This window comes from Esox lucius, chromosome 14 (assembly GCF_011004845.1).
Source record: "Esox lucius isolate fEsoLuc1 chromosome 14, fEsoLuc1.pri, whole genome shotgun sequence".
In the NCBI taxonomy this organism is placed as follows: Eukaryota; Metazoa; Chordata; class Actinopteri; order Esociformes; family Esocidae; genus Esox; species Esox lucius.
This window is the reverse complement of record NC_047582.1, coordinates 35790842-35808789: the sequence shown is the minus strand read 5'-3', so window position 1 is coordinate 35808789 and position 17948 is coordinate 35790842. Positions and strand designations below refer to the sequence as shown.

General features: G+C 45.5%; 1 protein-coding gene across 2 annotated transcripts in view; it reads right to left on the bottom strand.

Annotated features, from left to right (window-relative positions):
- The window catches only part of large1 (LARGE xylosyl- and glucuronyltransferase 1), a 98276-nt gene that overhangs the window by 43576 nt on the left and 36752 nt on the right, over positions 1-17948 (bottom strand). For both annotated transcript variants that reach the window (XM_010902599.4, XM_034296929.1), the window contains exons 3-5: positions 7865-8193; positions 4352-4434; positions 1828-1951 (exon numbers count right to left, since the gene is read on the bottom strand). In XM_010902599.4, the coding sequence (XP_010900901.1) occupies positions 1828-1951; positions 4352-4434; positions 7865-8193 (536 nt within the window). The remainder of the gene's footprint in view (positions 1-1827; positions 1952-4351; positions 4435-7864; positions 8194-17948) is intronic.

Below are 17948 nucleotides of genomic sequence, written 5' to 3'. Positions count from 1 at the left end.
GTAAACCTGTTCAGTGAGCTAGTAAACCTGTTCAGTGGGCTAGTAAACATGTTCAGTGGGCTAGTAAACATGTTCAGTGGGCTAGTAAACATGTTCAGTGGGCTAGTAAACCTGTTCAGGGGTTTAGTAAACTTGTTCTGGGGGTTAGTAAACCTGTTCAGTGGGTTAGTAAACCTGTTCAGTGAGCTAGTAAACCTGCTTAGTGGATTAGTAAACCAGCTCAGTGGGCTAGTAAACCTGTTCCGGGGGTTAGTAAACCTGTTCAGTGAGCTAGTAAACCTGTTCAGTGAGCTATTAAACCTGTTCAGTGAGCTAGTTAACCTGTTCAGTGAGCTAGTTAACCTGTTCAGTGGGTTAGTAAACCTGTTCAGTGGGTTAGTAAACCTGTTCAGTGGGCTAGTAAACCTGCTCAGTGGGCTAGGAAACCTGCTCAGTGGGCTAGGAAACCTGCTCAGTGGGTTAGGAAACCTGTTCAGTGGGTTAGGAAACCTGTTCAGTGGGTTAGGAAACCTGTTCAGTGGATTAGTAAACCTGTTCAGTGAGCTGGTAAACCTGTTCAGTGGGCTAGTAAACCTGTTCAGTGGGCTAGTAAACCTGTTCAGTGGGCTAGTAAACCTGTTCAGTGGGTTAGTAAACTTGTTCCGGGGGTTAGTAAACCTGTTCAGTGGGTTAGTAAACCTGTTCAGTGAGCTAGTAAACCTGCTTAGTGGATTAGTAAACCAGCTCAGTGGGCTAGTAAACCTGTTCCGGGGGTTAGTAAACCTGTTCAGTGAGCTAGTAAACCTGTTCAGTGAGCTAGTTAACCTGTTCAGTGGGCTAGTTAACCTGTTCAGTGGGCTAGTTAACCTGTTCAGTGGGCTAGTTAACCTGTTCAGTGGGCTAGTAAACCTGCTCAGTGGGCTAGTAAACCTGCTCAGTGGGCTAGTAAACCTGCTCAGTGGGCTAGTAAACCTGTTCAGTGAATTAGTAAACCTGTTCAGCGGTTAGTAAACCTGTTCCAGGCATTAGTAAACCTGTTCAGTGGGTTAGTAAACCTGTTCAGTGGGTTAGTAAACCTGTTCAGTGGGTTAGTAAACCTGTTCAGTGAGCTGGTACACCTGCTTAGTGGGTGAGTAAACCTGTTCAGTGGGCTAGTAAACCTGTTCAGTGGGCTAGTAAACCTGTTCATTGGGCTAGTACACCTGTTCACTTGTTAGTACACCTGTTCATTTGTTAGTACACCTGTTCATTTGTTAGTACACCTATTCAGTGGGCTAGTAAACCTGTTCAGTGGGCTAGTACACCTGTTCATTTGTTAGTACACCTGTTCATTTGTTAGTACACCTATTCAGTGGGCTAGTAAACCTGTTCAGTGGGCTAGTAAACCTGTTCAGTGGGCTAGTAAACCTGTTCAGTGGGCTAGTAAACCTGTTCAGTGGGTTAGTGGTTAGTAAACCTGTTCAGTGGTTAGTGGGTTAGTAAACATGTTCAGTGGGCTAGTAAACCTGTTCAGTGGGTTAGTTAACCTGTTCAGTGGGTTAGTTAACCTGTTCAGTGGGTTAGTAAACCTGTTCAGTGGCTAGTGCACCTCTTTAGAGGGCTAGTGGACCTTGCACTACCACCTTCACATCCGCATAGAAACCAGGGACCCATGCCTACTGTAACAACTCGCCTTGATCTCAACTGTATATTACAAGAACGTTTAAATAATGAAGAGATGGTGGCATCCATATATAAGTGTGTTTTTCTCACCTTGTGTTTGTGTGTATGTGTGTGCATGTCTCTCACCTTGAGTTTGTGTATGTATGTGTGTCTCACCTTGAGTTTGTGTATGTGTGTGTGTCTCACCTTGAGTTCATCGGCATCATAGAAGTCCACCCTGACAGCTGGAACCATCCAGGTTTGAAACAGGGATGCCAGGATGTGCTGCGCCGTGGAGTCAGTTATGATGTGGAAGTGAAGGGGGTTCCGCCTGCAAGACACATTCAGTGTGGAGGAGAACAATGTGAACCACTGTAAGTCAATACACTGAAAAACATGGGACCCAATTAGCCAGCTTATACAGTAAATATTCCTGATACGGCCTGGCAGTATGGAGCACGTACATTTGAATGAATGTAAGCTGAACTCACTCACACACACACACACACACACACACACACACACACACACACATACAATGTATTTATGTATTCTGGCATTATCAATTCAATCTGGCATTATCAATTCAATCTGGCATTATCAATCCAATCAGGCATTATCAATTCAATCAGGCATTATCAATCCAGTCGGGCATTAACCAATTCATGTAGACTTTCAATGAAACACAATAATGAATGACGGACTACACACCCACAAACACACACACATTCTGTGCACTGAACTATGCTGGGTGTATTCTGGCTGTCGGACACCCCAGCTGAGCCCAGATGAGTCATTATTCACACACGACCATTCAGCTCGTCCAACTAGGAGGTCACATGTGTGAAAGGGGGGGTGAGGGCACCGAGCCTCACCTGATGACCCCAAACCCCCCCCCCCCCCACCTCCCCCCGTGCTGCTGGCTGTTCTGCTAGCCCCATGACATCCTCGAACAACGAACACCTGCTCTGTAACCAATCATACTCTAAAACAGTAAGGTGGAGAACTGTTGGTGTTCAGGCCAGAGAATGATGAGCCTATAGCAAAAGGCTGATTTACAACTCAGCTTCCATTACAGCCTGTTAACAGGAGCCCGACAGATTTCAGTGACGAGGTCTATATCTCGCTTTAATGAAAGTTCATGACATATTCGATATGTCATCAGAAAGCAGCGTTGAGGGGAAAATTAGAGGATGCACCAGGAAAGTTCAGCTGATCGATTGTATCCTTCCCACAAAACCCGGGTCATGACAGCACATAAGCTACTGTCAATACTGTCTATGAAGGCCCAAGATGGCAGTTCATCAGGTCCAAGGAATGTTGCTTACACCGTTTCTGTGCGACGCAAAATGAAAAATTCTCCTGAAAAATGACACAGACTGCAAACACTAACAGAGGAATGTGTAATCACATTCCCAAGTGATTTAGTGACTAGTGATTAGCGATGGCCATGTAACTAACAGCACTGGACAGGCTCATCTAGACACAGAAAATAAATCTTCACAGAAGAGTGCAAAAGAGATTTCTTCTTTTCAGCACATTTCCCCCCCAAAGAAATGTGCCCGGTGCTTCCTAAAGGCATTTGGATTTAGAAAATAAATGGATATATAAACAGCCAGCCCACTCAACTGTGTCAGTCAGCAGGAGTTCCAGTTGACTTCATAACAGTTTAATTTACGTCCCAATCGCTGTTTTGATTAATTAACCTGCTATTTCAGAAGCTAATTAAGAAGTAGAGATGCTAAGGACATCCCAAATGTCTTCCTATTCCCTTTCCAGTGCACTACTTTTGACCAAGACCCAGTGTAACAACACACAGTCCAAATGGAATGCAGCCTTTATGTACATTTCTTCCAGTACTGACTGATAACTAGTCACCCCTCGGAATCCTTACTGACTGATAACTAGTCACCCCTCGGAATCCTTACTGACTGATAACTAGTCACCCCTCGGTATCCTTACTGACTGATAACTAGTCACCCCTCGGAATCCTTACTGACTGATAACTAGTCACCCCTCAGTATCCTTACTGGCTGATTACTAGTCACCCCTCGGAATCCTTACTGACTGATAACTAGTCACCCCTCAGTATCCTTACTGGCTGATTACTAGTCACCCCTCGGAATCCTTACTGACTGATAACTAGTCACCCCTCTGTATCCTTTCGGACTGATTACTAGTCACCCCTCTGTATCCTTTCTGACTGATTACTAGTCACCCCTCTGTATCCTTTCTGACTGATTACTAGTCACCCCTCGGAATCCTTACTGACTGATAACTAGTCACCCCTCGGTATCCTCACTGGCTGATAACTACTCACCCCTCGGAATCCTTACTGACTGATAACTAGTCACCCCTCTGTACCCTTACTGACTGATAACTAGTCACTACTCAGTATCCTTACTGGCTGATAACTAGTCACCCCTCGGTATCCTTACTGACTGATAACTAGTCACCCCTCAGTACCCTTACTGACTGATAACTTGTCACTCCTCAGTGTTCTCAATGACTGATAACTAGTCAGGCCTCTCTCTTCTCCAGAGACCACCACAGAGTCATGTGACTTGGTCTCTCTCCTCTGCCACCGAGGGGTTCACTGAGGTGGTGGTGTTGCCAAGCAACAGGGAGTAGGCGGGCAGCCTCATATTCAGATCGCTGAGAGTAGGGCTGCAGATAGGCCCAGCTGTGTGTGTGTGTGCGTGTGTGTGTGCGTGTGTGTGTGTTTACCTACCTGTGAAAGAGAACGGACTTGACGAGAGTCACCACATCACGGCTCGCATTGTAGCCGGCACACACAATGGCCACATGAATGGTCTGAGAGGGAGCGAGAGGAAGAAGAAAAAGAGAAAGGGACAACAAGAGAGAGGAATAAAAAGGGGGGCAGAGACAGAGAGAGACCATGATGGAGGGAGAGAGAGAGACCATGATGGAGGGAGAGAGAGGGAGAGAGACTAAATCAACATTGTTGTCTATCATGTAATTCTCTGTCTGACGTCACTACAGCCCTCTGAGGGTCACTGAGCAGCATTTAGTTTTGGTAACAGCGAAGTTCATAGCGAACAGTGTTGAGATCAGATGTTAGAACCCACCAGCCAGTCATCAGTCACCACCAGGATTCCAGCAGCAGCTCATGTTTCTGTCCAAATCTAACATTGGACTTAGTTGTCTTACAAGAGTTGAGTTGTAACTTGGAATTAATTGTCCAACCAGCTCTAACAACATGGAAACCAACAGTAATTACTATGGAACGTCTGAGGGGATCCATGGGGGAAGGTTGGAAACTTATATGTCGTAAGGAAGAGAACAGTGGCAGAAATCCTTTGTAAAAAGTCTGAATGGACAGAATGTATTCTATCGTCCTGCTGAGTTCAAGTGAAATAATATTGTAAATAGCAAAATACTTTTTTTTAAAGACTCCTAAGCAAGACTCCTATGAGACTACCATATAAATTCTATATGACTTCATGTCATTCTGCTGTACTGTCTATCTGGTATCAAGGGACTTGTTCCAGTCAGTAGGTGGGGTACAGGGCCTGCGAAGGCAAGGCTGTGTTGAGGTCCAACAGGGACTCTATTCCCAGGGAATCACTACTGTAAGGAAAACATATGCTAAATGACTGAACTGTAAATGCAGTGTTAAATGTTCCTGGCCCACATTTAGCCCATGGACAGATCCTCCACTAAACACGGATGACTCATTCTATTTCTCCCCTATTCTCAAAGGCTTCATTCCATCACTCCGTTCCTCCATCACTCCTTTCCTCCATCACTCCTTTCCTCCATCACTCCTTTCCTCCATCACTCCTTACTCTAAAACTCTCTTCTCCAGTCCTCGGCCCTTCCTCTACTCCCAACGCATGTCTCCTCTCCTGGTTTAACCCAAAATGTTTGAAGGAGAGGAGGGGGAAAGAGTAGAGGACAGAACAGGAAAGGAGGGGAGATGAGAGGAGAAGGAGGAAGAGGGGGATCGATGCTGGCTCATCAGCTAGGTTGGAACTTGTACTGCGGTGGTCAGCTTGGCCGTCGTCATCACGCATCCTGTATCGCCATGGCTCGCTAAAAGCCTCGGCCGCATCATGCAACACACTTGGTGCCAACACCCTTAGCATGATGCGGAAAAGTAAAAACTCTCATGGTGGGCCCGGCCTCCGGCACTAAGACAGATTGTCAGCACGGTCATTACATCAAAACGGTCTTGGATTTGCTCGACAGGCTCCACAGCCCAGCTTTAGGAAACCCAGACACTCATTGTGACCGAGCATTTAACAGCTCAGTCTTTGACCTTATAGCTAATGTGTCCCGGTAAGGGCGTGAGCAGAGGAAATGGAAATGTCTCCACCTTTCTAAAAGTATTTTACAGTATGTACAGTACAGAACTTGCTATGGATGATTTATGTTATTTATGTTATAGATTTTGGTCAGCGAATCCAAAAAGCTCTTAACCCATATCTTAACACAAATCTAACATATCTAAGTTGCAGCTTAACTTTTATTTTGACTCTTATCTAACTGTTACTTTAACTCCTACTGCCCTTCTTTTATGTTAGGGCTATTCTTTTCTATTCTATTTCTATTTCAACAAACAAGAAGCAATAGGATCCGGATGCTAAAATGCTAATCAGCATTTGTGTAACTGGCATGTAATTTTTTTTTTTCTTTAATAGACTAGAAAAGAAAGACTTATCCCGATGCATAAACAAACCTGTTTGCAGTCCACATCATCCCAGTCCACATCATCCTAATTACAGTCAAGGCTTCAACATATACATATATACATATACATAAATATAATTCAAGCTCACAGAATCATATGTTTGGTTTTCATCCAAGAAAAGAAAAAAAACTAAAACAAGCAAAGGTTACAGGAAAATACATTCTGAATATGAGTCACCTGCATTAGTAATGCAACCTGGCTTTTATCATGTATGCCGATAATATAGCCAGGATAAAAAAGGGCTGTCCGCTCAATGTTGATCTTTTAACAAAGCTTTTGTGATAAAGATATCCAAGCCCTCTCATGAGCCAAAGCCTTTATGGAGAGTCTTGAATAACCAAGCTGCTTGGCAACTGGACAAAAAACAGGCTTCATTGTAGAGCCGATGCCTGTTTTAATCAAATGAAAGGAAATGGAGGAAAAACATTTACAGGCAGCAGGAGGACACTACTGTTGTTTCATGAATATAGCTTGAATATAGCATGAACATGGGCTGAATATAGCATGAATATGGGCTGAATATAGCCAGAATAATGGCTGAATATAGCCTGAATATGGACTGAATATAGCATACATATGGGTTGAATATAGCCAGAATATAGCCAGAATATGGGCTGAATATAGCCTGAATACAGGCTGAATATAGCCGGAATACGGGCTGAATATAGCCGGAATACGGGCTGAATATAGCCGGAATACGGGCTGAATATAGCCGGAATACGGGCTGAATATAGCCGGAATACGGGCTGAATATAGCCGGAATACGGGCTGAATATAGCCGGAATACGGGCTGAAAATAGCCTGAATACGGGCTGAATATAGCCTGAATACGGGCTGAATATAGCATAAATATGGGCTGAATATAGCATAAATATGGGCTGAATATGGGCTGAATATAGCATGAATATAGCATGAATATAGCCTGAATATAGCCTGAATATTGCATGAATATGGGCTGAATATAGCATGAATATGGGCTGAATATAGCATGAATATGGGCTGAATATAGCATGAATATGGGCTGAATATAGCATGAATATGGGCTGAATATAGCATGAATATGGGCTGAATATGGGCTGAATATAGCATGAATATGGACTGAATATAGCATTAATGTGGGCTGAATATAGCATGAATATGGGCTGAATATAGGTTGAGTATAGGCTGAGTATGGGCTAAATATAGCATGAATATAGCATGAATAAAGCCTGAAAATCGCCTGAATATGGCCTGAATATAGCCTAAATATGGGCTGAACATAGCCTAAATATGGGCTGAATACAGCATGAATATATCCTGAAATATGGGCTGAATATATCCTGAAATATGGGCTGAATATATCCTGAAATATGGGCTGAATATATCCTGAAATATGGGCTGAATATATCCTGAAATATGGGCTGAATATAGCTTGACTATAGCATGAATTAAGCATGAATATAGGCTGAGTATGGCCTAAATAGAAATAGGATCACACCCAACCTAAGGCCCAGCCTCAACACCAGCCTCATATGGATCGTTCAGACTCACCTCACATTTGTCCACCGGCGGCTGTTGGACACACTCTGAAGCGTTACCCGAGGTGACAGCCTTTAGCCCCGCCTCGTTGTCTCCAGTCCCCTCCTCCGAGTGAGTTTTGCTTTGGTTGCCATGGTGATTGGCATGATGTGGCCGTTGGCCAATGCCCACAGGATTCCTTGGGGGTCGGCTGAGTTCACGGCGGAGAACCCGGTTCTCCTCTTCAACCTCACGGACACGCAGCTCCAATGCTTCTCTGGCCACTCCCCCTCCCAAGGCCCCACCCCTGGACGTTACTGTGGATGACTGGGTCTCCAGGGGCGACAGGGGGAGGGGCTTCACTGGAAGGAGACAAACAATAAGAAATTGAACCGATCGTGATAAATTTACTAACAAATCAGGCTGCATCGAAGAGAATCAAATCTGATAAATTTTGTTGGCTGGATGTTTGAAACGGAAACACATTCACCTGGTAGCACATCCGTCTGGTTTAGCCACCTCCCCTTAACTTGGATGAACACACTGACCGTGGACTATTGTTTCTGTCTAGGGCGTAACACACCGACAGTGGACTATTGTTGCTGTCTAGGGCGTAACACACCGACCGTGGACTATTGTTGCTGTCTAGGGCGTAACACACCGACCGTGGACTATTGTTGCTGTCTAGGGCGTAACACACCGACCGTGGACTATTGCTGCTGTCTAGGGCGTAACACACCGACCGTGGACTATTGTTGCGGTCTAGGGCGTAACACACCGACCGTGGACTATTGTTGCTGTCTAGGGCGTAACACACCGACCGTGGACTATTGTTGCTGTCTAGGGCGTAACACACCGACCGTGGACTATTGTTGCTGTCTAGGGCGTAACACACCGACCGTGGACTATTGTTGCTGTCTAGGGCGTAACACACCGACCGTGGACTATTGTTGCTGTCTAGGGCGTAACACACCGACCGTGGACTATTGTTGCTGTCTAGGGCGTAACACACCGACCGTGGACTATTGTTGCTGTCTAGGGCGTAACACACCGACCGTGGACTATTGTTGCTGTCTAGGGCGTAACACACCGACCGTGGACTATTGTTGCTGTCTAGGGCGTAACACACCGACCGTGGACTATTGTTGCTGTCTGGGGCGTAACACACAGACCGTGGACTATTGTTGCTGTCTGGGGCGTAACACACCGACCGTGGACTATTGTTGCTGTCTGGGGCGTAACACACAGACCGTGGACTATTGTTGCTGTCTGGGGCGTAACACACCGACAGTGGAATATTGTTGCTGTCTAGGGCGTAACACACCGACAGTGGACTATTGTTGCTGTCTAGGGTGTAACACACCGACCGTGGACTATTGTTGCTGTCTAGGGCGTAACACACCCACCGTGGACTATTGTTGCTGTCTAGGGTGTAACACACCCACCGTGGACTATTGTTGCTGTCTAGGGCCTAACACACCGACCGTGGACTATTGTTGCTGTCTAGGGTGTAACACACCGACAGTGGAATATTGTTGCTGTCTAGGGCGTAACACACCGACCGTGGACTATTGTTGCTGTCTAGGGCGTAACACACCGACCGTGGACTATTGTGTAGGACAAGCTCCTGTCTGTGAGTATATCAGTCACCTATTCTTAAGGTTCATTCAGATCAGAAGTGATTTAGTTAAAACCAAGGCAGTGTGTTACGTCCTTGAAAAGCCCAGGCTGGATTTTATACATTTTCTTTCTTGGACTTTATTTGTTTAAAGGAAATCCTCCTCCCAACTGCGCTGATTGTGCCTGATAAAATAAACGTTAAGTTGTAAAGTCAGAGACACTTTTCCTTCATTTGTTTGGTTTGTTTATTCATCCACATCCTGCTTGGTTGTGGATGAAGGAGAATCAGCAAGAAATGTAATTCAGTACGACTACCGACTCCACTGAATCAATAGGAATTGTTAATATTACTGGAACACGAAACATGAATCCAAAGTACTATTACCGCAGAAGGTTTTGAAAAAAGGAGTACATCAAACATCTAGGTGACAGCAGAAGAAGCAGTTCAACATTTCAGTCCACTGACTGATTGAAACTGGGATCACCAATAAACAGCTAGCCAGCCAATTGTGTAGGACATTGTGGTGGAAATTTGAAACTGAGAAGCAAAATATGATATTAAGCTGGCATTGTTTTTATATTAATTTCCAATTCGTACTATTTAGTTTGTTGTGAGGAGTTTGTAATTCAATGCACAAGTAATCTGAGTAGGACTGGCCAGTGAAGTAGTACAAAGAAACCAGATGTACAGAAATCCTTTGATTACTTGTAGTCTATACATACATAGGTGGCCGTATTTTCATGGTCACATGTGCAAGAAAAAATTTAAAGGACCTCAATAGAACTTCACACTCAAGAGCAATTATTTTGTTTTACAACAAAAAAAACGCCAGCAAATCACCTCAGGACATATAAATAATGTACTATATAAAAAAAGTTTCCAAGTATTCTCATAATAGAGTGCTTTACAGTTTCATATCGTAAAATAATACCGGCCTGAAAGGATTCTGTTTTTGTCAAATACTGTTTGGGAGTTCTTCTGTAAACCCCCCACTAAAGGAAATCTCCTCCTACGCCTTAATGTAATTGGGGTAATGTGATAAATGTATTTTGCCCAGCGTCGGTTAACTGCCTCCGAGCAGCAGGGTGGGGACTGCCTCCGAGCAGCAGGGTGGGGACTGCCTCCGAGCAGCAGGGAGGGGACTGCCTCCGAGCAGCAGGGAGGGGACTGCCTCCGAGCAGCAGGGAGGGGACTGCCTCCGAGCAGCAGGGAGGGGACTGCCTCCGAGCAGCAGGGAGGGGACTGCCTCCGAGCAGCAGGGAGGGGACTGCCTCCGAGCAGCAGGGAGGGGACTGCCTCCGAGCAGCAGGGAGGGGACTGCCTCCGAGCAGCAGGGAGGGGACTGCCTCCGAGCAGCAGGGAGGGGACTGCCTCCGAGCAGCAGGGAGGGGACTGCCTCCGAGCAGCAGGGAGGGGACTGACTCCGAGCAGCAGGGAGGGGACTGACTCCGAGCAGCAGGGAGGGGACTGACTCCGAGCAGCAGGGAGGGGACTGACTCCGAGCAGCAGGGTGGGGACTGCCTCTTAAAGGGCCATAGTGAGGAGGGGGACCCAGAGGGCCCAGGTGTTCACACATCCTCAGCCTTGGAGCACACAGATACCATTCAATCGATACCCGTGATACAGAGAGCAGAGTTCAAGCTCAGACCTCACGTGCACCGGCCTCTAATCTGAGGCAGAAGCAATTTCCCCTCATCCCCTCTCATGAAACGACTCCAGACGTAAGACAATAACATACCGATAGGTCTACTATGACAGAGAAGGACAGAGAGGTACGACAGGGAGACACAGAATGAGAGAAAAGCGAAAGTGTGTGAAGGAGAGAGGAGAAAGAGACAGGGTGTCAGAAAACGAGATGAGAAAGTGGAAAAGAAAGAAACATTAAATGACGGGATGCAAGGGAGGCAGCAGAAAGTAAGAGAAAGAGAGAGTCTGAGTACATAACAAAAGAGTACAAGGCAAAACCACAAATAATACAGAGGAGAATGAAGACTAAACCCAAAAATGCAGAACCAAAAGACTAAACCCACTAATGCAAAACAGAATAAAGACAGAACCCCTTAATGCAGAGCAGAGGAAGGACTAAATCAATTAATGCAATGTAGAATAAGGACTAAACCCACTATGTAGAGCAGAATAATGACAAAAACAACTAATGCAGAACAGAATAAATACTATATCCACTAATGCAAAACAGAGGAAGGTCTAAACCCACTAATGCAGAACAGAAGGACCATACCCACTAATGCAGTACAGAAGGACCATACCCACTAATGCAGTACAGAAGGACCATACCCACTAATGCAGTGCAGAAGGACCATACCCACTAATGCAGTGCAGAAGGACCATACCCACTAATGCAGTGCAGAAGGACCATACCCACTAATGCAGAGCAGAAGGACCATACCCACTAATGCAGAGCAGAAGGACCATACCCACTAATGCAGAGCAGAAGGACCATACCCACTAATGCAGAGCAGAAGGACCATACCCACTAATGCAGAGCAGAAGGACCATACCCACTAATGCAGAGCAGAAGGACCATACCCACTAATGCAGAGCAGAAGGACCATACCCACTAATGCAGAGCAGAAGGACCATACCCACTAATGCAAAAAAAAGAAATAAGGACTAAAACCACCAATGCAGATCAGCATAAAGCCCATATCCACTAATGAAAAAGGACTAAACCCACTAACACAGAGCAGAGGAAGGATTAAACCCACTAACACAGAGCAGAGGAAGGACTAAACCCACTAACACAGAGCAGAGGAAGGACTAAACCCACTAACACAGAGCAGAGGAAGGACTAAACCCCACTAATGGTTAAAACGGTTACATTCTTCACTACTCTAAAGGCTAAATATTCTCAAACCTTCCATAACAAAGCCCACACCTACAAAGAGATCAGATTGCTGGTCCCCCAAGACTGCAACACAGTTTGAACCAAACAAACCACAAGTTAACCAAAACAGAATTATCTGACAGACTGTAAATAATCGACCAAAAAAGTAACAATTTGGAATACGTGCATAACCCACAAAATCCAGATCATAACCTCATGCCAAATAAACGACCAGATTGGACAAACGTTTCCCATATATTTATAAACTCCCATATCTGTGGTGAAATACTGGAATTTGCAACCACAGTAGCAAGATTTGTCACTCATTATACTTTCCCTTGTCATACTTCTATTTGAACTATTTGAACAGTTGATATATAAATATAACATTGTAAATGTCCTCTAGCTTTTGAAATGTTTGTTGGTGAAATGTTTACTTAATACATCTGACTATTTGTTTCAAGTTCATAGGTTTATTTTCTACAGTTGCTGTAGCAATGTAACATAATTTCCATAAGTCAATAAAGCCCCTTTGAATGAAGAAAGAGAAGAACGATCTGTGGATCAAGGAGATTGAAGAGAGTGGGGCTTTAGAAGAAACAAAGTGGGGCTTTAGAGGGTGAATTCAGCTCTCTCTCACAAAAACAACATAAAGTCCCTGGGTGGCAGAGCCAGGAGGAGAGAAGGGAACGACGGGGGGAAAGGAGGGGGAGACGGGAGAAAGGGAGGGGGAGACGGGGGGAAGGGAGGGGGCTGCCCTGGGATGGAGGCCATTATACAACAAAACCGGGTCCCCACCTATTAAAAAGGACTAGGACGCAGCGATGGGGACCAGAAACAGGACAGTGAAGATGTTGAAGCAGGAAACCTCTGAGTGTTATAGCCTGATCAATTGTTGAGGGTGGTTATTGTTCCTGCTCTTATTGATCAGAAGCTGGAGACGGATGTATTTCTTGCATGACATCATGAGTAATTTCCTCTTGGGAAATCCCCTCCTTGCCCTCCAAGTGGACAAAATCCTCTGGAAACCTACGCTATTTGATCATTATATCAAGAGATATGGGGACTGTGGAGAGGGATTTAGAGAGGAGTAGAGAGAGGTGGAGAAAGGAGAGAGGGATGGAAAGGGGAGTAGAGAGAGGTGGAGAAAGGAGAGAGGGATGGAAAGGGGAGTAGAGAGAGGTGGAGAAAGGAGAGAGGGATGGAGAAGGGAGTAGAGAGAGGTGGAGAAAGGAGAGAGGGATGGAAAGGGGAGTAGAGAGAGGTGGAGAAAGGAGAGAGGGATGGAAAGGGGAGTAGAGAGAGGTGGAGAAAGGAGAGAGGGATGGAGAAGGGAGTAGAGAGGTGGAGAGAGGGATGGAAAGGGGAGTAGGGAGAGGTGGAGAAAGGAGAGAGGGATGGAGAAGGGAGTAGAGAGAGGTGGAGAAAGGAGAGAGGGATGGAAAGGGGAGTAGAGAGAGGTGGAGAAAGGAGAGAGGGATGGAAAGGGGAGTAGGGAGAGGTGGAGAAAGGAGAGAGGGATGGAGAAGGGAGTAGAGAGAGGTGGAGAAAGGAGAGAGGGATGGAGAGGGGAGTAGAGAGAGGTGGAGAAAGGAGAGAGGGATGGAGAGGGGAGTAGAGAGAGGTGGAGAAAGGAGAGAGGGATGGAGAGGGGAGTAGAGAGAGGTGGAGAAAGGAGAGAGGAAAGAGGGATGAAAGTTGAGAGTACAGTGGAGAAAAGGGGATAGAGAATGTGGAGGGTGAAGAGTGACCGTTCTTCTATAATATACGCAGCGCTTGGCTAGCACAATGGCTGTGCATCTGTAATACTAACAGCGCTACGCTAGTAGAGCAACCGTTCATCTATAATACAAGCAGCGCTATGCTAGCACACTGGTTGTTCATCTGTAATACTAACAGGAATACACTAGCAGAGTGACTGTTCATCTAAAACACAAGCAGCGCTAGGCTAGCACAATGGCTGTTCATCTGCAACAGGCTACTAACAGTGCTAGGCTAGCACACTGGTTGTTCATCTGTAATACTAACAGCACTACGCTAGCAGACTGACTGACTGTTCATCTATAATATAAGCAGTGCTTGGCTAGCAGATGGACTGTTTAGTGCTAAATTAGAAAAGTGACTTCTCCTCTGTAATACTAGCAGTACCAGCCAAGCAAAGGTCATTGTTCGTCTATAACACTAGAAGTGTTAGTCTAACACCAGTTAGAACCAGTCCATCTCATCAATTCAACTAGCAGCACCAGGCAGGTACTATGACTTCATTTCATCTATAATACAATAGGCTAACACAGCACCTGTTCATCTCATCTATAAAACCAGCACCACCAGGCAAGCAAAGTGACCATTCATCTCGTTTAGTCTGAAGACTAAGGCTCTTTTCCTAAACAGTTATAGGCAAATTGTTTGGCAGACAGAGTGTGTTGTGTTTTGAAAGGGCCCCTGGTCTTAGCGTGATCTGAACGCCAGCCAGTGGGGATGGGCAGCCACTGGCCACGTCTAAATGAAATGCCATTTTTTTCTTTCTGCTCTGATTTATAGTCCCGTGGTCCTGGTGGGATGTGCACGCAGAAACATGAGTGTCCTTGTGCACGCAGACACGCACACACACAGGCACACTGAGCGCCCCCGAGCCAGACCACCAAGGCCCCTTCTGGGCTCCACTTCATCCAGGCTCTAAGTCATTTAACTGAATGGATTGGCTGGGATTGGTCCCAATCGACTGGCTGGAGGGACTGGTTTCACTCCCCATGTAGTGAACTACTTCAGACAAAGACCTTCGGTGCTCTAGAGTGACCTTGTATAGTGTAATGTAGATCGCCACCTGTGGCTGGTCCTACTGAAGGGCCTGGACTGTATGAACATACTTTGGCTTTCTTATGCAATTCTTTCTGTGATTGCTTAAGACATTCCAAACAGGAACGATTCTGTAGATCATCCTATTTCTATGGATGCCCAATTAATTTGGCATTCAGGCAATTTTGCTGGTTTTCCCTGTAAACATCCTTCTATTTAACAGGCAAGAAAGTGGATTTCTCTGTTAGGAAATCAGAGTGCATTCAAATGTATTGTTATAAGAACCATAATGTATTCAAATGTATTGTTATAAGAACCATAATGTATTCAAAAGTATTGTTATAAGAACCATAATGTATTGTTATAAGAATCATAATGTATTCAAATGTATTGTTATAAGAATCACAGTCTATTCAGTGGCAATGTTATGAGTTTGAAATGAACTGATTCCTGCTCACAGATAAAACTGTAGATATGCATCATTGAAATAACAAAAAACTAATTTACTTATTCAAACATTCAAAGATATTTACCACGTACACCATCTCAACGAAATATGCCAGACATTATACCTAAGAGATGCCTTTATGGCATAAAGAAGGCAGCTTAAAATGTGAAATACTCCCATTCTGTGAATGAATTGTTTACGACTCATTATGAATGTGCCATATCGGGCTGTAATGTAAGGAGGGCATTCGTCTGCTGATCAGCACTATGAATGCATAACTAACTAGCCTGATCTGAAGTCAGCATATTGGAAGGGCTTTTCAATCCATCATTCTTCATAAAACCCACTGGAGCTGATCTGTACGGTGGACCCATTGGAGCTGATCTGTACAGTGGACCCATTGGAGCTGATCTGTACAGGGGACCCTTTGGAGCTGATCTGTACAGTGGACCCATTGGAGCTGATCTGTACAGTGGACCCATTGGAGCTGATCTGTACAGTGGACCCATTGGAGCTGTACAGTGGACCCATTGGAGCTGTACAGTGGACCCATTGGAGCTGTACAGTGGACCCATTGGAGCTGTACAGTGGACCCATTGGACTACTTAAACATCTCTGCCAGGTGACAGCGACTCCAACATCCTGATTGTAGATCATCTCTGCCGCTCATCCCTCGACAACGCTCACTCAACACTCACTCAACCTAGCCGACCTCTCAGCCAATCAATGTGTCCATATAAAAACCAACATGTGATCACCACTACAAAACTACACCATATTTTCCATTTAGGGCTCTTAGGGGTGATGCATTAAAAGGGGTAAAGGCTATCACTTGACCCATGTGATGTACGGTCTGTTTGGATGCCCTGCTACAGGGTGAGGCTGCCTGGTCGTTCATGTATGACACGTTTAATTGGCATCTCCTGTCATGCTTCCATCCACACTGTTACCGTGGAGACGCCTGCTGGGCAGAGCATCCTTCATGTGACAGCAGCTGCTCACATGACAAGCGGCATCATTCACCTGGCGACAGGTGCTGAGCCTGGCAGGGAGCGACAAACAGGAGCCATTTTGTAAAGCCCTTGAGTGAGGGCACCTCCTTAGCAGCCCAACGCCGGAATGATTATTCACTTAATGAGGTGTCAGAGCTCGGGGTGCATAAGGCAGAAGGCATACTGAGCTATGCCAAAATGCATAAAGGACAGACACCTGAAGCAGACAGCAGGAGGAAAGACACATGAAGCAGACAGTAGGAGGAAAGTCACACGAAGCAGACAGCAGGAGGACAGACACACGAAGCAGACAGCAGGAGGACAGAAACATGAAGCAGACAGCAGGAGGACAGAAACATGAGGATGGATTTGTTTAGTATTGGATTGGTACTGAAGTTCCACTCCAGTGCTAACACAGAGGAACTGTGTTAGGAGGGTTGTTCTGCTTTAACCAGCAGAGGGTGGGCCTGGCGTTGTTTTGACACAAGAATGCCAACATTGGTCTCTGTCCCACATGCTGAGTGTCAGGGCCTAGATGACCTTCATATCTCACAGTAACAGCTGGTTCTCTGTAGTGAACACAGCTGCACACACATTCTTCAGATCGGTAAGCATCCATCATCGGTGCTACATAATAATGTGTCATTATGCATATAATCAATTTCCTAACAGTTCTGTGTTTTATAATCAACTATTAGAAAACCAACCTACATGTAGAGCAGAGCAGCTGCTAGCAAACCATGGCACTGGCTGTGTTAATAGAGCAACTGTTTTTAAGTAATCCAGTGTTCCTACACTTTATAACATGAATGCAATGTTGTTTATTAAAGAACATGTATGTTTAAAAGCTTCCTGTACTGGAATGGTGTGAGTGTACCCCAACAAATGAACTGTGTGAGCGTTCCCCAATAACAGAACAATGTGATCCTCCCACAACAGAACGGTGTGAGCGTACCCCAACAACAGAAAGGTGTGAGCGTACCCCAACAACAGAACGGTGTGATCGTAGCCCACCAACAGAACGGTTTGAGCGTACCCCAACAACAGAAAGGTTTGAGCGTACCCCAACAACAGAAAGGTTTGAGCGTACCCCAACAACAGAAAGGTGTGAGCGTACCCCAACAACAGAACGGTGTGAGCGTACCCCAACAACAGAAAGGTGTGAGCGTACCCAAACAACAGAAAGGTTTGAGCGTACCCCAACAACAGAACGGTTTGAGCGTACCCCAACAACAGAACGGTGTGATCGTACCCCAACAACAGAACGGTGTGATCGTACCCCAACAACAGAAAGGTGTGAGCGTACCCCAACAACAGAACGGTGTGATCGTACCCCAACAACAGAACGGTTTGAGCGTACCCCAACAACAGAATCGTGTGAGCGTACCCCAACAACAGAAAGGTGTGAGCGTACC